The sequence below is a fragment of the Podarcis pityusensis genome, assembly GCF_964106645.2.
Source record: "Podarcis pityusensis genome assembly, chromosome: 1".
NCBI classification, from domain to species: domain Eukaryota; kingdom Metazoa; phylum Chordata; class Lepidosauria; order Squamata; family Lacertidae; genus Podarcis; species Podarcis pityusensis.
The window spans coordinates 87,874,286-87,892,698 of NC_138028.1; the positions used below are offsets into that span (position 1 = coordinate 87,874,286).

The 18,413-nt window shown below is 42.1% G+C and overlaps 1 protein-coding gene and 1 long non-coding RNA gene across 25 annotated transcripts in view; one reads left to right on the plus strand and one right to left on the minus strand.

The window, feature by feature from the left end:
• The window catches only part of TNS1 (tensin 1), a 325,241-nt gene extending 308,642 nt beyond the window's left edge, over window positions 1–16,599 (plus strand). For all 23 annotated transcript variants that reach the window (XM_081005150.1, XM_081005167.1, XM_081005170.1 and 20 more), the window contains 8 exons: window positions 1,012–1,143; window positions 2,149–2,241; window positions 2,814–2,891; window positions 4,164–4,235; window positions 6,322–6,490; window positions 7,040–7,108; window positions 8,183–8,215; window positions 9,877–16,599. In XM_081005150.1, coding sequence (XP_080861276.1) covers window positions 1,012–1,143; window positions 2,149–2,241; window positions 2,814–2,891; window positions 4,164–4,235; window positions 6,322–6,490; window positions 7,040–7,108; window positions 8,183–8,215; window positions 9,877–10,021 — 791 coding nt within the window. In that variant the 3' untranslated portion in view covers window positions 10,022–16,599. The remainder of the gene's footprint in view (window positions 1–1,011; window positions 1,144–2,148; window positions 2,242–2,813; window positions 2,892–4,163; window positions 4,236–6,321; window positions 6,491–7,039; window positions 7,109–8,182; window positions 8,216–9,876) is intronic.
• Window positions 8,483–18,413, minus strand: part of LOC308479274 — a 28,554-nt gene continuing 18,623 nt past the window's right edge. For both annotated transcript variants that reach the window (XR_013987589.1, XR_013987590.1), the window contains one exon: window positions 8,483–8,872. This is a non-coding gene — a long non-coding RNA (uncharacterized lncRNA). The remainder of the gene's footprint in view (window positions 8,873–18,413) is intronic.

Below are 18,413 nucleotides of genomic sequence, written 5' to 3' on the forward strand. Positions count from 1 at the left end.
ATTTCTCACCTCCTAAAATAGATGGTTCAGGTCCACTATTGACACGTGTAATAGGGGAGTCTGCAACAGACGTGACAAGTGCACACTTTGGATCCCTCTGTTGACATGTGCACATGCATGTACTATTGAGTCACAGGGACTGAAAAAAGAGAGGCACCCACTGACAGAGAGTTAATGACTTCACTAGTACTGTGCAGTAGTGAATTTACATTTTTAAGAAGAAAATAATAGAAGTGGTTTTTAGAATAATTCCATCCTATGACGGCTTATGTTTACATGCAAAGATGTGCAGGTAAGTATATGCTATATTGGGGTAGTCAAGGTGTTGAGGCTTAGAGATCTTGCAAGCATGTTGGTTGTAATTTTGGCCACGAGCCATGTTACAATGATGAATGAGGTGCCTCTGTCCCCAGCCAATGCTGATAAGCTACCTCTCAGATAATTGTGAGCGACCCCTTTAAAAGACTTTGTTTATGTTTCTGTCAACAGCAATTCCTCTCACCCATTCAACAGCTGAGGCACTTGGCAGCTCAGCTCTGCAGATCCATCCTTAATCCAAGAACATGTCCCCTCATTTCCTTCATGTCTCCCCTTGCAAGGGTAAAGTGACTGTTACTGAATGAAGGCTGGCCCTGTTTCAGATCAGATTCTCCTGGGCAAGGACTTTCTTGTTCCTTCTGCAGTTTTACTTTTGCCTTAATCAAATCTTAGAAGGACGTTTGCCTTCAAGTATACAAGTAGATTAGAAAATCCTGCATTAGATGTGTCAAAGGTTCAGGAACTAATTCAACATGTGCTAAGGTTATTGCTGCTGTGATGGGCAAATTCCTGGTACTGTAGCTACAATGGAGAGGATAGTTGGTGGGAACTACTAGGACTAGTTGTGTGAATTGGGCCTCAGAGCCTTTTCTTGTACATTTAATGTATGTTGATTTCTTTAACATTTGTCCAGTAAGTGCCTATTACTGCTTGGATCCATTTACATACAGGGGATATGTTCTTCTTTCTCAGCCATTGCACTGCTGAAAGACAAGGAACCTGGGGCTTTTATCATTCGAGACAGCCACTCCTTCCGAGGAGCCTATGGATTGGCCATGAAAGTTGCTTCTCCGCCACCTGGTATTTTGCAACAGAGCAAGAAAGGTATACCCTTCTTTCACTTTTAGTAATCCCTCCCCTCTTCCCCTTAGCCCTCATAAAATGCAGATCACTCTCAACCCTGACAGTATCTGTTCATCTGAAAATGGGATATATTTGGGCTGTTATACCCCTGCCAAAGGAATGCCTGGATGCCAAATTCTGTGCCAGGTATGATATTTCATACTTTCAGTGTTTGTGGCTTATGCTAATAGCAAGCCCATGTTTTCAGACTAGGCTCTAAATGTTTTGTCTTGTGAGGAAACAGAGATTGATATTTTGTATCCTATCAAGAGCTTTTCTAAATAGGAACTGAGCTGCGGCATGGGAAATCAGGGCGTGACTGATATGATTAGTTCATTAGAAAACACATTCTTACTCCAGATTGCACACAGCTATGCCATCTTGTGGTGATAACAACAAAAATTCTGTGTGAAATCAGGGCCTTGAGTTTCTTCTGCCATAAATAGTGATGCTGATAACCTTCTTTCATTGCTTCATATATGACCATTTCTAGCATGTAAGGTAAAGGTAAAGGGACCCCTGACCATTAGGTCCAGTCGTGACTGACTCTGGGGTTGTGGAGCTCATCTTGCTTTATTGGCTGGGGGGAGCCGGTGTACAGCTTCCGGGTCATGTGGCCAGCATGACTAAGCCGCTTCTGGTGAACCAGAGCAGCGCACGGAAACGCCGTTTACCTTCCCGCTGGAGCGGTACCTATTTATCTACTTGCACTTTGACGTGCTTTCGAACTGCTAGGTGGGCAGGAGCTGGGACCGAGCAACGGGAGCTCAACCCGTCACGGGGATTCAAACCGCCGACCTTCTGATCAGCATTAGCGTAGAGTAAAAAAGTCACTATAACTGAGAAGGTACATTGTTCTAATTTCCTTTTGCTTGCCAGTGAAGGGCAGCATGTATGAGTTTATGGCCCACTATATCCTAAATCAGAGTGTTATGACTTGAAAGATGCTTTCAGAACTTGCACTGAAATCCTGATTTGTCCCAACAGGAGATCTCACCAATGAGCTGGTTAGGCACTTCCTGATAGAAACCAGCCCTAAAGGTGTGAAACTAAAAGGATGCCCCAATGAACCAAATTTTGGTAAGTGCCTACTTTAAAAATGAATTAGAAATACTTTGTATAAACCTTTCCTGCCCTCTGCTTTTCATAAATAGAACTGCCTGGTCCCATCCCATTCTCTTGTGTTTTATTGAAGATAAATGTTCTGCCCAATTCTGCCCTCTTGTGGAGGCTGTGGTGAAAAAACAACAATATTATATATATTTTGAGGACTTCTGGCACTAGGGAGAAATGGATATAACAGAAACCAAGATGCATAATGATAATTTTATTGATATATGTTTCTTAATAATAACTTATTGTGCTGTCTTGATTAATTTTTTATTATATACAATAAGCTTTTGCAAATTATATATATAGAGAGAGCATGTCTCATAGAATCAAAAGTAATCTGAGCAGCAGGTTTCAGAATTTGACCCTGGACATTCAGGTATTTAGACAGCTATGTATCCAATTCATTTGGTGCATTGTATAGAAATCACTGAGGGTAAACATAGCATCACATCAGAATGTAGCAGCAGAAACTGAGTGCCACCAAATTGCACCATCGGGTATCTTTAACTTTTGTCATATTTCCCTGTTCTCTTGCCCAGGTTGCTTGTCAGCTCTCGTGTACCAGCACTCCATCATGCCTCTGGCCTTGCCCTGCAAGCTGGTCATTCCCGATCGAGGTAAAGACATGTACATAGGGTGGAAAGCACTTGTGGGCAGATGCACTTGTGGGCATCAGGAGCAGAGAACATGGAGAGAACACCACCGTTTATTCATCAGGAGTGTGTGTGTGTTCAAAAGCTCTCAAAAGTAGTCACTTTTTTGTATTCCTGGTTTGATACAAATGACCAAATTAGAAGGTTCTAGAACCTTTCCCTGCAGACCCACCTGCCTTAAGAGTATTAGGGTTGAAATACTGCATGTCTGAAGACAGGAGCCTTGAATCAGACGATTACAGGCGTCATAAATGCACAACTTACATGAAGGGTGCAGGAGAATGCTTATATTTAATAAATAAAAGTGTTTACTTGGGGGCAGCCATGCTTTTGCTGTAAAATCCCCCCCGAGAGCAATGTTCCCCATATCTATTCAAAAGTGTGTAATGGCAAGAACCTGATGCACAGTAGCTGCTCGTACTGTGTGTGGCTGGAAGAATCTCTGGAGATTTGGAAAAGGATTTTTAAAATGGGGAGGGGGCGGAGGCAGCACTGGAAACCTTGGTCTATCTAATAAAGGAATCTGCCATATTGCAGATGTTAAAGTGGACTCATGATGTGATACAGATCAAATCAGGTGAGTCCACTTTGAAATCCAAGATTTCCCCCCCGCCATCCCTAGGCCTACACTGAGGGAGCAGGAGAAAAGAGAATGTTCAATTTTATAAAGGATAAGGACCTTGCATAAACATAACAAATTCTGTCGCCAACATGTTTCACTGAAAGCAATTTAGGTAGCAGTGAGATTAGCGAGCAACAACACTGTATTTCTGTATCTCTGTTGGTGTGCGATTGTCCCCTGGGAGTCATGCAGAGGGACAAACTCTGTAAAAGGCACTGACTGTATGTTCATTTTTCATGAATTCAAGATAATCCTTCCTGCTTTAATTTAGTTGACTTTTATTTTTTTTAAATAATATTTATTACTTTTCCAACAATTTAAACACACACACACACAAAAAGAACAATACAATACAATAATTTAGTTGACTTTTAATGGCTACCTCCTGCTGGTTCTGTTTACAAAAATATGAAGATGAGAGAGAATCTTTCCTCCCTACATAAAAATGTATTGCTAGAATTGTTAAGGGGAAGTCAACCTGTACCCCTTGTGACACCAGTTGTGGGTACAGCAAGGTAACATGAATGTGTTAAATGGACTTGAGCATGTGGTCTTAGAAAGAGCTCTTGCCGATGGCCAAAAACTTCCCTTCCTTTTAATTTTTTTTTTTAAAGATCCCATGGATGAGACAAAAGAGACAACCACATCGAGCAACTCAGCAACAGACTTGCTCAAACAGGGAGCAGGTGAGTAGCTCAGATAGAAAGAGGAAACATTTCAACCAGTTTGGAACCCTTTTACTGAAATGAAACCTCCCTAACCTTGTCTGGGAATAAAGCCCCATTGAATTTAGTCTCTGGAATTTACTGAGCAGGACTGCATGAAAATATTTAAAAATATTCTTTCTACTTAACTTGGTAGTACTCAGAGCAAGCTCTGTATGCACATACATGGCCCTTTTGTTCCTTCATCATACATTTTAAGCCCTGCAGTTCCTTGTATCTGGAGCAGTACAAAATCAGCCTTCTGTTCCAAGAGAGGTTTCAATGGAACTTTTACATAAGTACCGTATTTTTCGCACCATAGGACGCACCGGACAATAGGACGCACCTTGTTTTAGAGGGGGGAGAACAAGAAAAAAAAATTCTCCCCCTCTCTGCCCAGCGCCCCTTCAGCGAAGTGGCAGGAGGCGCTGCGCAGAGAGAGGGAGAATTTCCCCCCTCTTGTTTTCCCGCTCTATAACAAGGTGCCGTTTAAGGTGCGTTCAGGCGGCTACCTTGGAAGCCTGGAGAGCGAGAGGGGTCGGTGCACACTGACCCCTCTTGCTCTCCAGGCTTCAGGTTCCTTTCGACCTGCTCTTTGGGGCTGGCGGGGGGAAGCCCACCACCAGCCCCAAAGAGCAGGTCAGGGAGCAGCGGAAAGGCGCAGCGGAGAGGCTGCTGCCATAGTCGCACGTCACTTCTCCAGCTGGGAGAGGGTCGCGGGGCTATGGCTTCTTTAGCCCCACACACGCTCTCCCAGCTGAAGAGGTGGCGAGCGGCTAAAGAGGCTCCTGCCATAGCCGCGTGTCACCTCTCCAGCCGGGAGAGGGTCGCGGGGCTATGGCGTCTTCGCTCCATATGACGCACACACATTTCCCCTTCATTCGCGTCCTATAGAGCGAAAAATACGGTAATTGGGCTTTAGATAGCAGTGACCTTCTGCATTTTGCTAGTGAGAGTTTCAAGTTAAAACTGATAACGTTTTTGCCTGAGCATTACAGGTACACTGTGAGCATTGTGCTATTGTAATTTCACTGTACTTTTCAAATATTTAATTTAAAATTTTAAAATTTGCTTTTGAAATTTTAGTTTAAAACAGGTTTGCTGGGTTTTTCTTACCAGCTTTAACTATCAGTCATGTTCTTCGTACACTATCACAAAGATACTAGCAAGCATCTATGACTGGCTGTCAGTTGCCTGGGCAAAACTAAACTCAGCTTTCTATAATTTTCCTGTTTTTGTTTTGTTGTTGTTATCATATGAAAACAAAGCAATTGTCCCTAGTGTTATTAGAAGATTGTGTTAGCACACACAGTGTTGATATTATTGGCTCATTTTGACCAGTAGAAGCCTTGCGTGGAAATTAGCCATCAGGAAAAAAGCTCTGACTAGCTTATTTCTTTCCAAGATTACAGTGGTCCCAGCAAGATAAGGAACTGGAATAAAGATTGTGGGCAATGGAAGGGTTCATGGTAGGCTTGGCTAAGCCATGGGTGTTCAGATCTTGTCAAACTTCAGTTCCCACCAGCCACAGCCAGCAATTTGCCAGTCATCAGTGAAGGTTGTAGCTGGACAATTGGTCCATGGCATTTGAAAGTGGCCAATAGGGGGATTGCTGGAGTGTGCAGATAAAGTTGATTTGGTGCAACCCTGTACACAGCTAGGCTGCTTAAACTGGTCTATGTGCAACTTTGCAGCTTCTGAGATAAACAGCACTTGGATATTGCATAAATTGGAGGAATTATACTGCATATTGATGTAGCTTAATCACTTCTCAACTTTATATTGTGATTTCTGCCATTGGGAGCAACAGACTCTAGGCTCTCTGATTACTGAAGTGGTAAACTTGTTTGACTTCTTGCAAAAAGTCAGTCAGATACAGATCCACATTCCCTTGCATAGTCCACAGTCATTGGGGAAAGCTCTTATGAGCAGGCAGCAAATAGACTGCAAATATAAGTTATCCTCATTATAGTACAGGCGGCAGCAGGATTGAGCCTGCTTTAGCCTTTGTGTATCCTGCATTGTGCCATCCCACTGATGTGTGTGCCACTGTTTTTTCCCCCTCCAGCCTGCAATGTGCTCTTTATCAACTCGGTGGAGATGGAATCATTAACAGGGCCACAGGCCATTGCCAAAGCTATCACTGAGACGCTGGCCGCTGACACCCCACCATCTGCTACTATTGTCCACTTCAAAGTCTCAACGCAAGGAATCACCTTAACAGACAACCAGAGGAAGTAAGAGCTAAATATGGTCTGTGGGCTTCGAAATGAAGACTGTCTTTTCACACCCATTATCTGGTTGTGTTAGTGAGAAGTTCCCCAAGTTACTTTCTGCTTCGCAAATAAGGCCCTCAGCAGTGGCACTGGTATAATAACCCATTTCAAACTTCTGTTTTGTCATAATTGGCTAGTAGGCATCAAGTAAAGCTCAGGATATTTTGCATTTAATACATCCCTGCTGGCTAGTGTTCCATTAGCTTTGTAAATGACTGATGCAGAGCTCATGTAATAGGATGGTACTGATTAGAATCATAGAATCATAGAATCATAGAGTTGGAAGAGACCACAAGGGCCATCGAGTCCAACCCCCTGCCAAGCAGGAAACACCATCAGAGCACTCCTGACATATGGTTGTCAAGCCTCTGCTTAAAGACCTCCAAAAAAGGAGGATTACCTTGGGGTTGTTTGGTTGTTTGGCCATTTGTATGGATGGGCCCAGCAGCATTCATCCACTATCATTTCTTTTAACTATGTCACTTACTCATTTTCATATTTCTGTTTCAGGCTGTTCTTCAGACGACATTACCCCATCATCAGTGTCACCTTCTGTGATGTGGACCCACAGGAGAGAAAGTAAGTGGCAGGGCTTTCGTTTTATTGTGATTAAAGAGACTCAAATCAAAAAAGTACTCATAGGCAGATATATCACAAAGATGGGGTGAGGAAAATGACTTTCTGTTTTCTATCCCACATTATTTATTTATTTAAAGACTTTTACTGTTACTTTCCAGTGTAAGCTTGCAAGGTGCCTAATAAGAAGCAGCTAAAACTCAACATTTGAGCAGTATTTAAATAATAATAATAATAAACAGTGAAAAGAGCAATAAACCAGAGAAGGCAAGAGTAAAATACACCATCCATTAAAGTTCAAGAGCCTGGCTCTGAAAATCTAACAGGATAGGCACCAGCTGAGTATCTCTTAAGAAAAAAAAAGCCCTGTCACCTCTGCATGTGACTGTACCTTGAACAGTGCCTGGTTTGCATATCTTAAGGAACAGGCAATTTCACAGAACAGGATCATATCCATAAAGGAACTCCTAATTTATATCAGACTAAGAACCTATTTAAGGAGCACTAACCCATAGCTGAACAAAGCGAAATATAGGAGATGGCAGAATCCTTCATTCCCTTGCTTTGCTTCTCAGAAAATCCAGTTCTTGCAACTCCATTTTCCACATAGACATGAGATTCCACAAGACTGACTAGAAGGGCCTGCAAAAATCACACTATAGCCCATTGTTGTTTATGAAAGCTGTTCAATAGTGGAGGCACTGGAGCAGCATATTGGGCTTGTATTTCAGAGACATTTTCCCAACAGCTCATAATTTCAACACTTTTGAAGATCTTAATATATTCTGGCAACAAATCGTTTTTCAGAAGAAGAAGGGGATAAGGAAGAGGGGTTTCTCATAATAGTAGGAGGTAGATGGAGCCCATGCCCCTTTCTTGGCTGTACTTATTTGTTACTTTAAACAGGGAAGAAAGGGGTCAAGTGATTAGCCAGCAATTCAGTCAAAGTGTTACTTTACCAGTCTTCCCTACCTCCGTACCCCACTTTAATTACTCCATTGTACAGGTTGGACCTTAGTATTATTGTGGATTCCTGCCCTGGTGAAAATTAACCAAAGGCTGTTCTTATCTCCTCAGGTGGACTAAGTCAGACAGTGGTGGTGCTGCAAAGTAAGTCTTGTTTTTCAACTTCAGGTTCAGTGTTAGACCATTACAAAGGACAGAGGCCCTTCTCCTAGTGGCTAGATTCTCCAAAGCTTATAGACATGTATGAATGGTTCTTTGGCCTAATTTATCTTGGATCAAAGTGGTTCACATAACTGAGAAGAGTGATCAGATGGAGAGCTGGTCTGAACTTCCATATTGGTCCCAACTTTGAGGTCCAAAAGGCTTTAAAGCAGAAACCATCAGACCAAGAGAGATGTAATAGGCCAAATCTGTTTCCAGAAAATGTTTTTATTTTAGGCAAAGAGGCCAGCTTGGCTTTTATGTTATGCAAGTGTTGAGTTTCCCCATCATTCCCATGAGGACTCCAGTTTCCACATGTCATTATAGACATGCCTGCTACATTTCTGAATAAACAGCAAAGCCCATTCTTAGCCACGAAAACAGCACAGATAATACACACCAGCCCACATGGCCCTTGATTCCCAAAGGAGGGGTGTGCCACTGCCATACCAAGTCATCTTTGACTTCTCCAGACAACCATCAGGGAACGTAGCACAAGGTTCTTAAAGTCTCTGAGGAAATCTTGAGAGAAACCATCCTGATTGAATTCTTTGTTGCACAAGAAGTCTTGAAGTTCCGTGGATTTTTTCAAGTGTTTACCTAAGGAAATGAAATAAAAACATGTCAACTTCCACTTCATTTACACTGGGAAATGTTACTTTAAAAATAAAACAGAGAACGTGTTTAAATAATGCTGAGGTCACATTTCGCATGATCCCAAAGGGGGTGGAGGGCAGGAGACAGAACAAGAGTCTGAAAAAGACTCTTGCCATCCCAAACTCAAATGCAAAAACTTCTTTTTTTTCTAACCTCCCAAGTTTTGCCATTTTGTTTAGCAAAAGAAAAAGGATTGAAAAATGCAATCGGAGTAATAATTTGTTCCAATAAACAATGGAGAAAGAGTTTTGTACTATAGATGCGATACTAGCCCATACATAATGAGAGATTTATTGAATATGATCCTTCTACTAGGGGAGAAAAATCCTATTAAAAGCCAAGCTGTGTGACCAATTTGAGCTACTTCCTCTCTCTGGTCGCGTTTTTCGTTCTCCTCCTGATACTGCCTCTAGCTGAGTAGCATGGCGCGAGCTCTGGAGGCTTATGGGCCCCACTAATTTTAGGTACTGTCTGTAGCAAGGGGTGTTTTTATTAGAATCTCCAGCTGTCTGGATTTTTCTTTCTCTAATTAGAAATGACAGGAGGAGGATCACATTTTGTTCCATTTTGTTTCATCTAGTATTTATAACTTTCCTTTTGAAAGTTGAAATTGAAATTGAAAACAAACAAACAAACAAACAAACCCAAAACATGTTGTTCTTCTGAGATAATGGAGCTACAGCAATTGAAATCCACATCCTTTCTCCAAAGGCCACACCTCCCCACCTCTAATTCCATATGATACATGTCTCAAGTTCCACTGGTAGAAGATTGAATATTTATATAGCTTATCTGATAACACCAGTATGCAATCTCTGCTCCACAAATAGCTGTGGTTATTCATGTCTGCCCTAGCTTACACCTCTCTCTCTCTCTCTCTCTCTCTCTCTCTCTCTCTCTCTCTCTCTCTCTTTCTCCTCCCATTCTTTTCTTTGTCATCTCTGCAGACTCTTTGGCTTTGTGGCCAGGAAACAAGGCAGTACAACAGACAACGTCTGCCACCTCTTTGCTGAGCTGGACCCCGACCAACCAGCTGCCGCCATTGTCAACTTTGTCTCCAGGGTCATGCTCGGCTCCTCTCAGAAGAGATGAACCGATGCCTTCCCCCTGAAGGGGGCTTCTTGCCCTTGAATTTTGAAGAAGGACTTGGAGTTGTTCCGAGAAGGAGTGCGAGGAAGTGCATTGCAAAAGAGGGAAGTGAACCAATTTTAGGGGACGGGGGGAGAGAGGGAGAGTGGGGGAAGGTCTGAATTGCTGAAAAGCCCAAACCAAGCAAACGTACGTACATAGTAGAAACCAAGGAACCGACATCGTCGCCTTTCCCTGCCAAGTTCAAGAGGTGGAGACAATTTTGGCTTTTTGGATCAGCATGAAATCAGAGAATTCAGCCCCACAGGCCAAAGCACGGATCTTATTTACCTTTGTGGGGTAGGACTATATAGTAGTTGCTTGTTTAGAAAATAAGGCAAACTTTTAAAAAATCATGAATACGTGAGCTGCAGGAATCACATTGAGAGACATGCCGAACAAGCAATCATTGGTACCCATTTCTGAAAGTAATTGCTCCCAACTCTTCAACTGCTGAATGTATGGAGCGTGTGTGCGTGTGCCTGTGTGTGCGCATTTGTGTAGTGTGCACCTGTTGCAATACATATCTGTGGAAATCTGCAGTGTTAAGATCATGACTTTGCTGAATGATGTGATGGTTATTCAGAACGGTTGACCCCCTGCATTCTCCCCCTCCTCTAGGAACATTGGGCTCCATTACTCCAGCTGGAGGAGAAGCCTCATGAGCAGTAGCGCCTGATCTACTACAGAGGCAGGAAGTCCACACCTCATACATGTGCACAGTGCATGTGCACACATAATTTGTATACCAGAGTTGCAGGGAGTATTCCCCTAGCTAAGTTTAAGGAGCATGCTAGCCACATCATAATTATATCTTCTGGTTTCTATGCAATGAGACCCATGGTGGGTCATTTGAACAGGGAATCTGTCCCATGATCCCCTTGCCCCTAAAAAAATTAAATACCAGCAATTTGGGAATGCCATTCCTTTCCTGTCCAGGCTTACCCCTTCTCGGTAGGCATGCACGTCATTTTGTATCTTGCATGGAAATTATTCAATTGCGCAAAGGCAAGATGAATGATCCAGTAATGGGGAGAGGGGGATCTTGTTTTGAAGCCACTAGGAATAATGATGTAAGGAGAGCCAACTTGGTGTGAGCTTTGGCTTAAGCACAGCCATAATTGATTAATCTGTATCCATTTGAGCTCAACAATTAATATGTAGCAAAATTCATTATTTTTGCCTCTTCAGGCTTTGTGTTTGCTTCTGGAGGCATCAGATCTTGCACCGACACACTAGTTGACACTTGGCAGTGTTGTCCTCAACTGACATTTGCTGTGGAAAGGGAGGCAGTTTCTACCTTGCAAATCATTTTTTGTGCAGAGCCGCTACATATCCATTTTCACAGTGAATGAGGTAGTATTGTAGCAGCAGCCACGGAGGAACTATGTATTTTTCTGCCAACATCACAAATTAGTCTTTTTACTAGCATGACTTCTGTCACTCCTAATGAGGGGCCTGCAGAAGTGCTGCCTATTAACTAATGGCTCTGGGTATCTTTGTCAAGGAAAGGTTGACTTGTCAGGAGACGTCTACTTTGTTGTGGAAGTATCCTTCTGTTGTGTAGGGTTCTCACATCATCTGCACTGGCAAATCCCAGACATGAACACTTGTGCTGAATAGACAAAGAGATGTTCCCATGTGTCAAATCCTATGGGTTTATTGTGAATTCTTCAACCTCTACTTAGACTAGAGTCAAGGCCCTGCTGAAAGCAAGTCACTTTTGGCTTGCTGTGTCAGCTGGTCCAACGGGGATTGGTCAAAGACCTATGAAGAGACTAGCATGCATGACAACAACTTGAGTCAACAGATAAGGAGCATGTGGGCAGTAAGCCCTTCACACCCTCCTCTGTTGATAACACGCAACAGGACTCATAACACACAGTGTGGGTTGGGTTGGGCTGAGACCTCCCATTTAAAACAATGGATGAAAAGTCTGTTCCCCTAAAATGCCATCTGGGTTCCTGAATTAGCAGGGGAAGATCTTTAGGGACAGGCTGTGTGTTGATGAAGCACTTCAGCATGAAGCCATGCAACATTCACTAAAAAGTCAAAATACAAACTCCAAGTCATGCAGTCACCTAAATTCCCCTAGAGAGTGTGGCTCTCTCATTGCCTTGATATAATATATATATGTATGTATGTATGTATGTATGAAATATACTGACGAAATAATGTAAGCTAATCAAGAAAATTTAAAGTGAAATTTACACAAAAAGTATTTATTTTTGCCATATTGCTTTTATCTATCTTTTACCTCCTCTGATATTTTCATCTTCCTACATTCCCCCCTCCTCCCTGTCCATGTTATAGACTCTTGTATGTATAACTTAGTACAAAGTGCTTATTTGGTTAGTATTATTGACATGGGCAAGATTTCAAAAGATGTCCATCCCTCTCCACCCCAGCCCCATAAGAGCAATGTATTTTGATATCATGCCACAGGGCAGTGCAACAATACAGCCTTTCTCATCCCCACCTCCTCATTTTTAGAAATGAGCAAGTGAGCATGTATAAATTTTGTACTTTGTTGCTGAGTGACGCAAAGGTTAGAGGTGTGCGTATGTGTGAAAGTGTGTGAAGAGAGACATATTTCTGGATACTGTATAAAGCATGAGTTTTGCATCCGAGGACTGTTGTCGAGATGGTTCCTTGGATGGAGTGGGAGCATCAGTTATTGGTGTCATCGTCCAGGCTCTGCCCCACCCGCATCCAGATGGGATGCCAGAGACTGCGATAGCTTATTCTCTTCTAGGTTACAAATATTTCCTCCTTCTGCAAAATTCAAGCAAGATGATTCCCCCTCCCTCACCTGCAACTGCCTCACCCTGCCATTAACCAATTAGAGAAACACTGTGTCTATAGATATATATATAAATATTATAAATATATATATTTTTTGAAAGTCTCTATTTTTCAGACTTCATTTTTTCACTGCTTTCAAAAAATTAAAATTTGCAATCTCACCCTTCCCCTTCATCATTTGCTGTCTTGCCACAGAGAGCGGTATTGAAACTTTATGGTTCATTATTGTTTTGCCATTCAAAGGAAGTGACCTTGATATAAGGCTTCTGTGGTCACATATATATCATCATGGCGAGCACACGCATGTCAGAATACCTGCTTCCAGCCATGACCTGCTCACTGCTCCTTTACTAACTCACTAGCTGAAGATGGAAAGTTTAAAGATCCCTATGTGTTTGGGCCATACTTGCTGACTATGGCTTTATTTTAAAAGGCAGAGCTAATCACATTATGTAACTTGTTGCTTTTCCAGCTTGCATTCAAGACAAAAGCTGCATTTTAGGAGTAACTGTTGTATTTATCAACCACAGTTTTTCCATAGATCAGGTCCCCAGCTCCTCCAGGGTGGCTCTCGATCCGGAGCTAACCAAGTGCTTGTGAAAAAAGAGCACAAAGAGGCACAAGAAGTTGCTAGAAGAAATGAGAGTTCCCCCAGACCCAATAATTTCTGTGTATATCTTGATTGGGTTAGTGGAGTATGATTTTTATCTGCCCTTCCTTCCTTTCCCTCAACTTGCAGTGTGCCTCTCCATTTGTGCTAAGAACCATAGAGCAGGGATCAAAAGGAGACCAATCTCGATGGAAACCTCTGGTCCATTTTTATGGATTGCCAGTGCCAACCCAGGAAGGAACATCCTGGCATATGTGAGGAGGAGAAGGCAACCAGTTTTCGAAATACTGTCACAACTTCAGAGGCAACAGATTGTCTCCTTCTCTGCTTTGTGGGGCTATTTGCGTCTGCCATGTTCTTTATCCATTGATCTCCCCGCACCCAGCCACTTGCCCAGGATGTAAGTGAGCTGCTCACTAGGTGAGTCATCCTTGGGTTGGTTTGTTGGTGTTAATTTGCCTCAGCCACAGTTTCTTCATAGGCTTAAGGAGGCTGTTTGTGGCACTGGAGAGAGAGAGTCCCTGTTCTAAACTGGTTTAGTTGCTTTCTGCCAAACTCCCAAGTGCTGGAGGAGCTGCTGCAATCCCCGAAAAAAACTTGTGCCATTTATTGAATGTCTTTTAAAGAGCACAAGAGAAGATAATTCCATCTGAAACTCACCAACTCGTTTCCAATGCCTGGGACTATGTCTAATGTAATCCCCCCCCCCCCAATGTATGCAATGTAGTAATAACTCTACCCTTTCAATAGAAGGTGTTATATTTTATACACATGGACACAAACACCCTCCTCCGTACACAAAGAACTGCATAATCTTGCCAAAGATACCTGTCTGAAATGCACTTTCCTCTTCCTGTTGGCTGTACATTTCTTGAATGTGCCTCTTTTCCACTCTTTAGTTTTTCTTTCTTTGTTTTAAAATGGTGTTTACTAGTGACTTTTGTTCATTATGTTTTTCTCTAGCAAATTTGTGAAACTTAAATCACCCTTCCACCAGCTGGGTGGTGATAACTAATTTGATATATAACTTGAGATTTGAGGAAGGTTACTGAGCAGTGAAACAGCCAAAGTAAGATGTAGAAGAGAACAGGAGCAAAGCCATTCATATACCCTCATGTCCAGTTCCTTAAATGTTATAAAAATCCCAAATTTATCCCTAAAGCTCCTGCAGTTGCTTGCTTTAAATACAACTTCAAATAAGTAATCATTTTTAAATAAGTAATCCCTTCCCAATGCCTGTGAAAGAAATTTAAAGTAAACAGCATTAGAGACAGTACTGTCTCTTTTTGTCTCTATATAGCTGACATACAACAGACAAAAATTTTTAATATTTTGCAGCAACCAATATTATTTGTCATCCAGCTCAATATAGCTGTGAGGATTAATGACCTAATATATCTCTGCATTATGGCAAATGGCTGCACTGCTACTCTACATGGGGCATTGAGCTAGAATTGTAGTTTTGCTAAATCTTTCTTGTAGTATAAGAAAGTCATAAGGCCAGAGTCATAAGGACCATACTAGACCAATACCCAAAAGAAACCAATGGCCTGTACTCAGTAATTGGAACTGGGTGTATTGGAGAAACATTTAAAGGCCACAGGCCCAATATGTTACTGTATTCTGGCAACCATCAATTTATTAATCTGTTCGTGGATGACTCAGAACACGTTATTCAAGTTGAGTCTGTTCTGATTAAGCCAAGAAGTTCAGTTAAAAATTAAAAGGGATAAAGCCATCACTTTGTGAGGCTATGTGAGGAATAAACTCCCAGGTTTATACATGGACATAATAGCTTCTGTCATACTAGGGCAATGAAGACTAGCATCTCCTATTGCAGCCCCTTTGTAAACCCATTTTAGAAGTTGTTCCATAATTTCTCATCATAGTGTTTGTACAGCATTTTCATCAGCATTCTCACCCACATAAAAAAACAAAACCCTTGTTCAACATGGCCCCTCATTCACCCATTGCCCATTAATGGCAACCTGGCAGCATACCCACAAAGCTCCTGTGGTTCTCCAAATATATCATTAGCCAATGCCATCCAATATATACCTGAATTTGGGGCTAAAGAAAAGCAGCATGTATAGGGTTATTAATAAAAGCAACAAAGAAAGACTCCTAAAACGACACCGGTATATTGAGCCCCACAAGAAGACGACATTTTACTCCTAACCATATTCCTTGGAAATGTCCCATTACAATCATGTGGTCCTACAAGTGATGGGTTTAGGATTGGGATGCTGGTTTCTGTTGCAAGTAGGTACTTTTTCAAAAAGCAGCATAAAATTACTCAACTCTGGAGGACGCCCATTGATCTCCAGTAGTCAATTCCCATTTTTAAAAGTAGGTCTACAGGAGATGAGCGGCATAGCTCCAAAATCAGTTTCAGATTTAAAACCAAATGGTCCAAATCGTGACAGTGTTTACTAGGAAGTACATCTCATTCAAGTCAGTGACATCTACTCTCAAGTTAAGAGGGCAGTTCTATGCAGAAGTCAATTCCACTGAAGACAATAGAGCTTATAGACAATGGTTATAGGGTTGCAGCTGCTAGAAGCAGGGAGATCCAGACTTTAAAATTGCAGTTCAGACTATTTGCTGTTTTATGACTACCATGGTTAATGTTGTTACAGCACCCTTTATCAGTATTAATGACCTTTTAAAGCAACTTTTTGTTTCTTCTTGCATCCCCTCCCATTTTTTAAGCACACACCAAACATGCAAATGCCTACACAAAGAGGAGTAATTGGGAAGGGAAACAAGCCACATGCCAGAATTAACTCCCTTTTTATGTATTTATACAGACAGAATTAACCTTTATATTTTGTATCTTTGTGCCCATACCTTTTGTCACTTCTCTAAGAGACGCCTCTGCATCACCCATGGTTCACGTGTGAATGGACCATGCACAACTAAGCTTTCCTTTCCCTTTGTACAGCTATCTTGACTCATTGCAGTTCCTTGTATGGCTTTATAAATGATAAGATTTTAAACAAAATCAATTATATGAAATATACTGTTGCTTGAAAATGCCCAGCTTGGTGTCTGGATTGCTGGAATTGTATCTCAAAACTTTAAGGGAGCAAAGGAATAAAGACTCTCTACTTTTTGCACAGGGAAATCATGATGGTGGCTGTATTCACTCCTGCTCCCTTGCACTCTCACACCGAAGAGTTTGCACACTGCAAAAGAATAATAGAAAATGCTCCCAGCCAGTTCTAGAGTTGCTCCTGAATTTCACCCAAAGAGAAATTTGAGGTGAATGTAGCCATTCTTGCTTGCCCCTTTTGCCAAAAAACCCCTGGAGAATTTTGAAGAAAAACCGAAATGATTGCACAACGACCAGTAGCCGTTTCCACTCATTATCACCTGTTTAGGTGATACAGCAGCCCAGCCTCTGCAACAAAAAGTTGGGCCCGAGAGCAGGAGGGGCTTTCTAGTGGAGCACCTTGCATGTACCTGTTTGGGAGGACACAAGGGTCACTGTGTCCACAGAATCCTTTTCTTCACCCTGCAGTGGTTTTTCTAGAATTCCTAATGCATACAAATGCATAAAGAAGGTTGCACCACATCAGGCATTGGGTATGATACAGAAATGGGGGAATCTATCTATCTATCTATCTATCTATCTATCTATCTATCTATCTATATGGTTAAAAAGGTAAAGGACCCCTGACAGTCAAGTCCAGTCACAGACGATTCTGGGGTTGCGGTGCTCATCTCGCTTTACAGGCCGAGGGAGCCAACGTTTGTTCAGACAGTTTTTCTGGGTCATGTGGCCAACATGACTAAGCCGCTTCTAGCAAAACCAGAGTAGTGCATGGAAATGCTGTTTACCTTCCTGCCGGAGTAGTACCTATTCATCTACTTGCACTTTGACATGCTTTCAAACTGCTAGGTTGGCAGGAGCTGGGACCGAGCAACGAGAGCTCACCCCATTGCAGGGATTCCAACCGCCAACCTTCTTGATTGGCAAGCCCAAGAGGCTCAGTAGTTTAGACCACAGCACCTTCCGCGTCCCTGGCATCTATCTGGTTATCATAGGCTAATAACTGGCAGTCTTTTATTGCAAGCACCTTCCTGCTGCTACTGGTTAAGTTGCTGTTATGTCACAGAACAGTCACATACTTTATAAATACTGTTGAGAGGACTCTTTCTCAATATTTGAAAAAGCAGTGCCATTGCTGTGAAGGGAATGTAAAGTTGCCAGAGTAAAGCTGCACAAAGACCCTTACAAAAAAGGGGTGGAGTGGTCTTGGTGAGAAGCAATAGTGGAAATCCAAGTAGGATACCTAGGAAGTAACAGAGAAAAGAACAAGGGGTCTAAGAGGAAAGTTAGATGAAGGAAAGGGTGAAGAGGTGAGGAAGAAATAGGAGCTGGGGAAAAGATGGAATGAGAGGGGGAGCTGATAAAAATCTGCATAGGAACATAGAGTCTGCTTTATTTTTCCTGTTTTGTCACACTGGAAAGTAACACTGGGGCAGAAAGTGGGGAAGTCACTCTCACTTGTGCCATGCTAGATATATCACATCAAATGAACTCTTTGCCACAGGTTGAGTGGGTGGGATTCTTATGCTCTGTTCTTTAGAAAATGGGATCTTTCTTTTTAAAACAATATCTGAGTGCCTCCAGGGTGTCTGTATTTTGCAAGAGGGGTTCAGGTACATGCAAGGACTTTAGGTTTGCACAATTGAAGTGGATTAAAGCACAACAAATCGACTTTTGAAAAATAAAAAATGGACCTTTTGCAATTTGGGAAGTGATGGGGAAATGCATTGATAAGTGTGGGCTGAACAACTCACTAAGGAAAGACATACAAACACCCTGCAAGCATCTGCCCCATGAACAAAAAAGAATGAATACACTGTAAAGACCAGACATCACCACCATTGTGCACACTTTGTGCAAGCAAATTGGAATGGCGAATAAAAAAC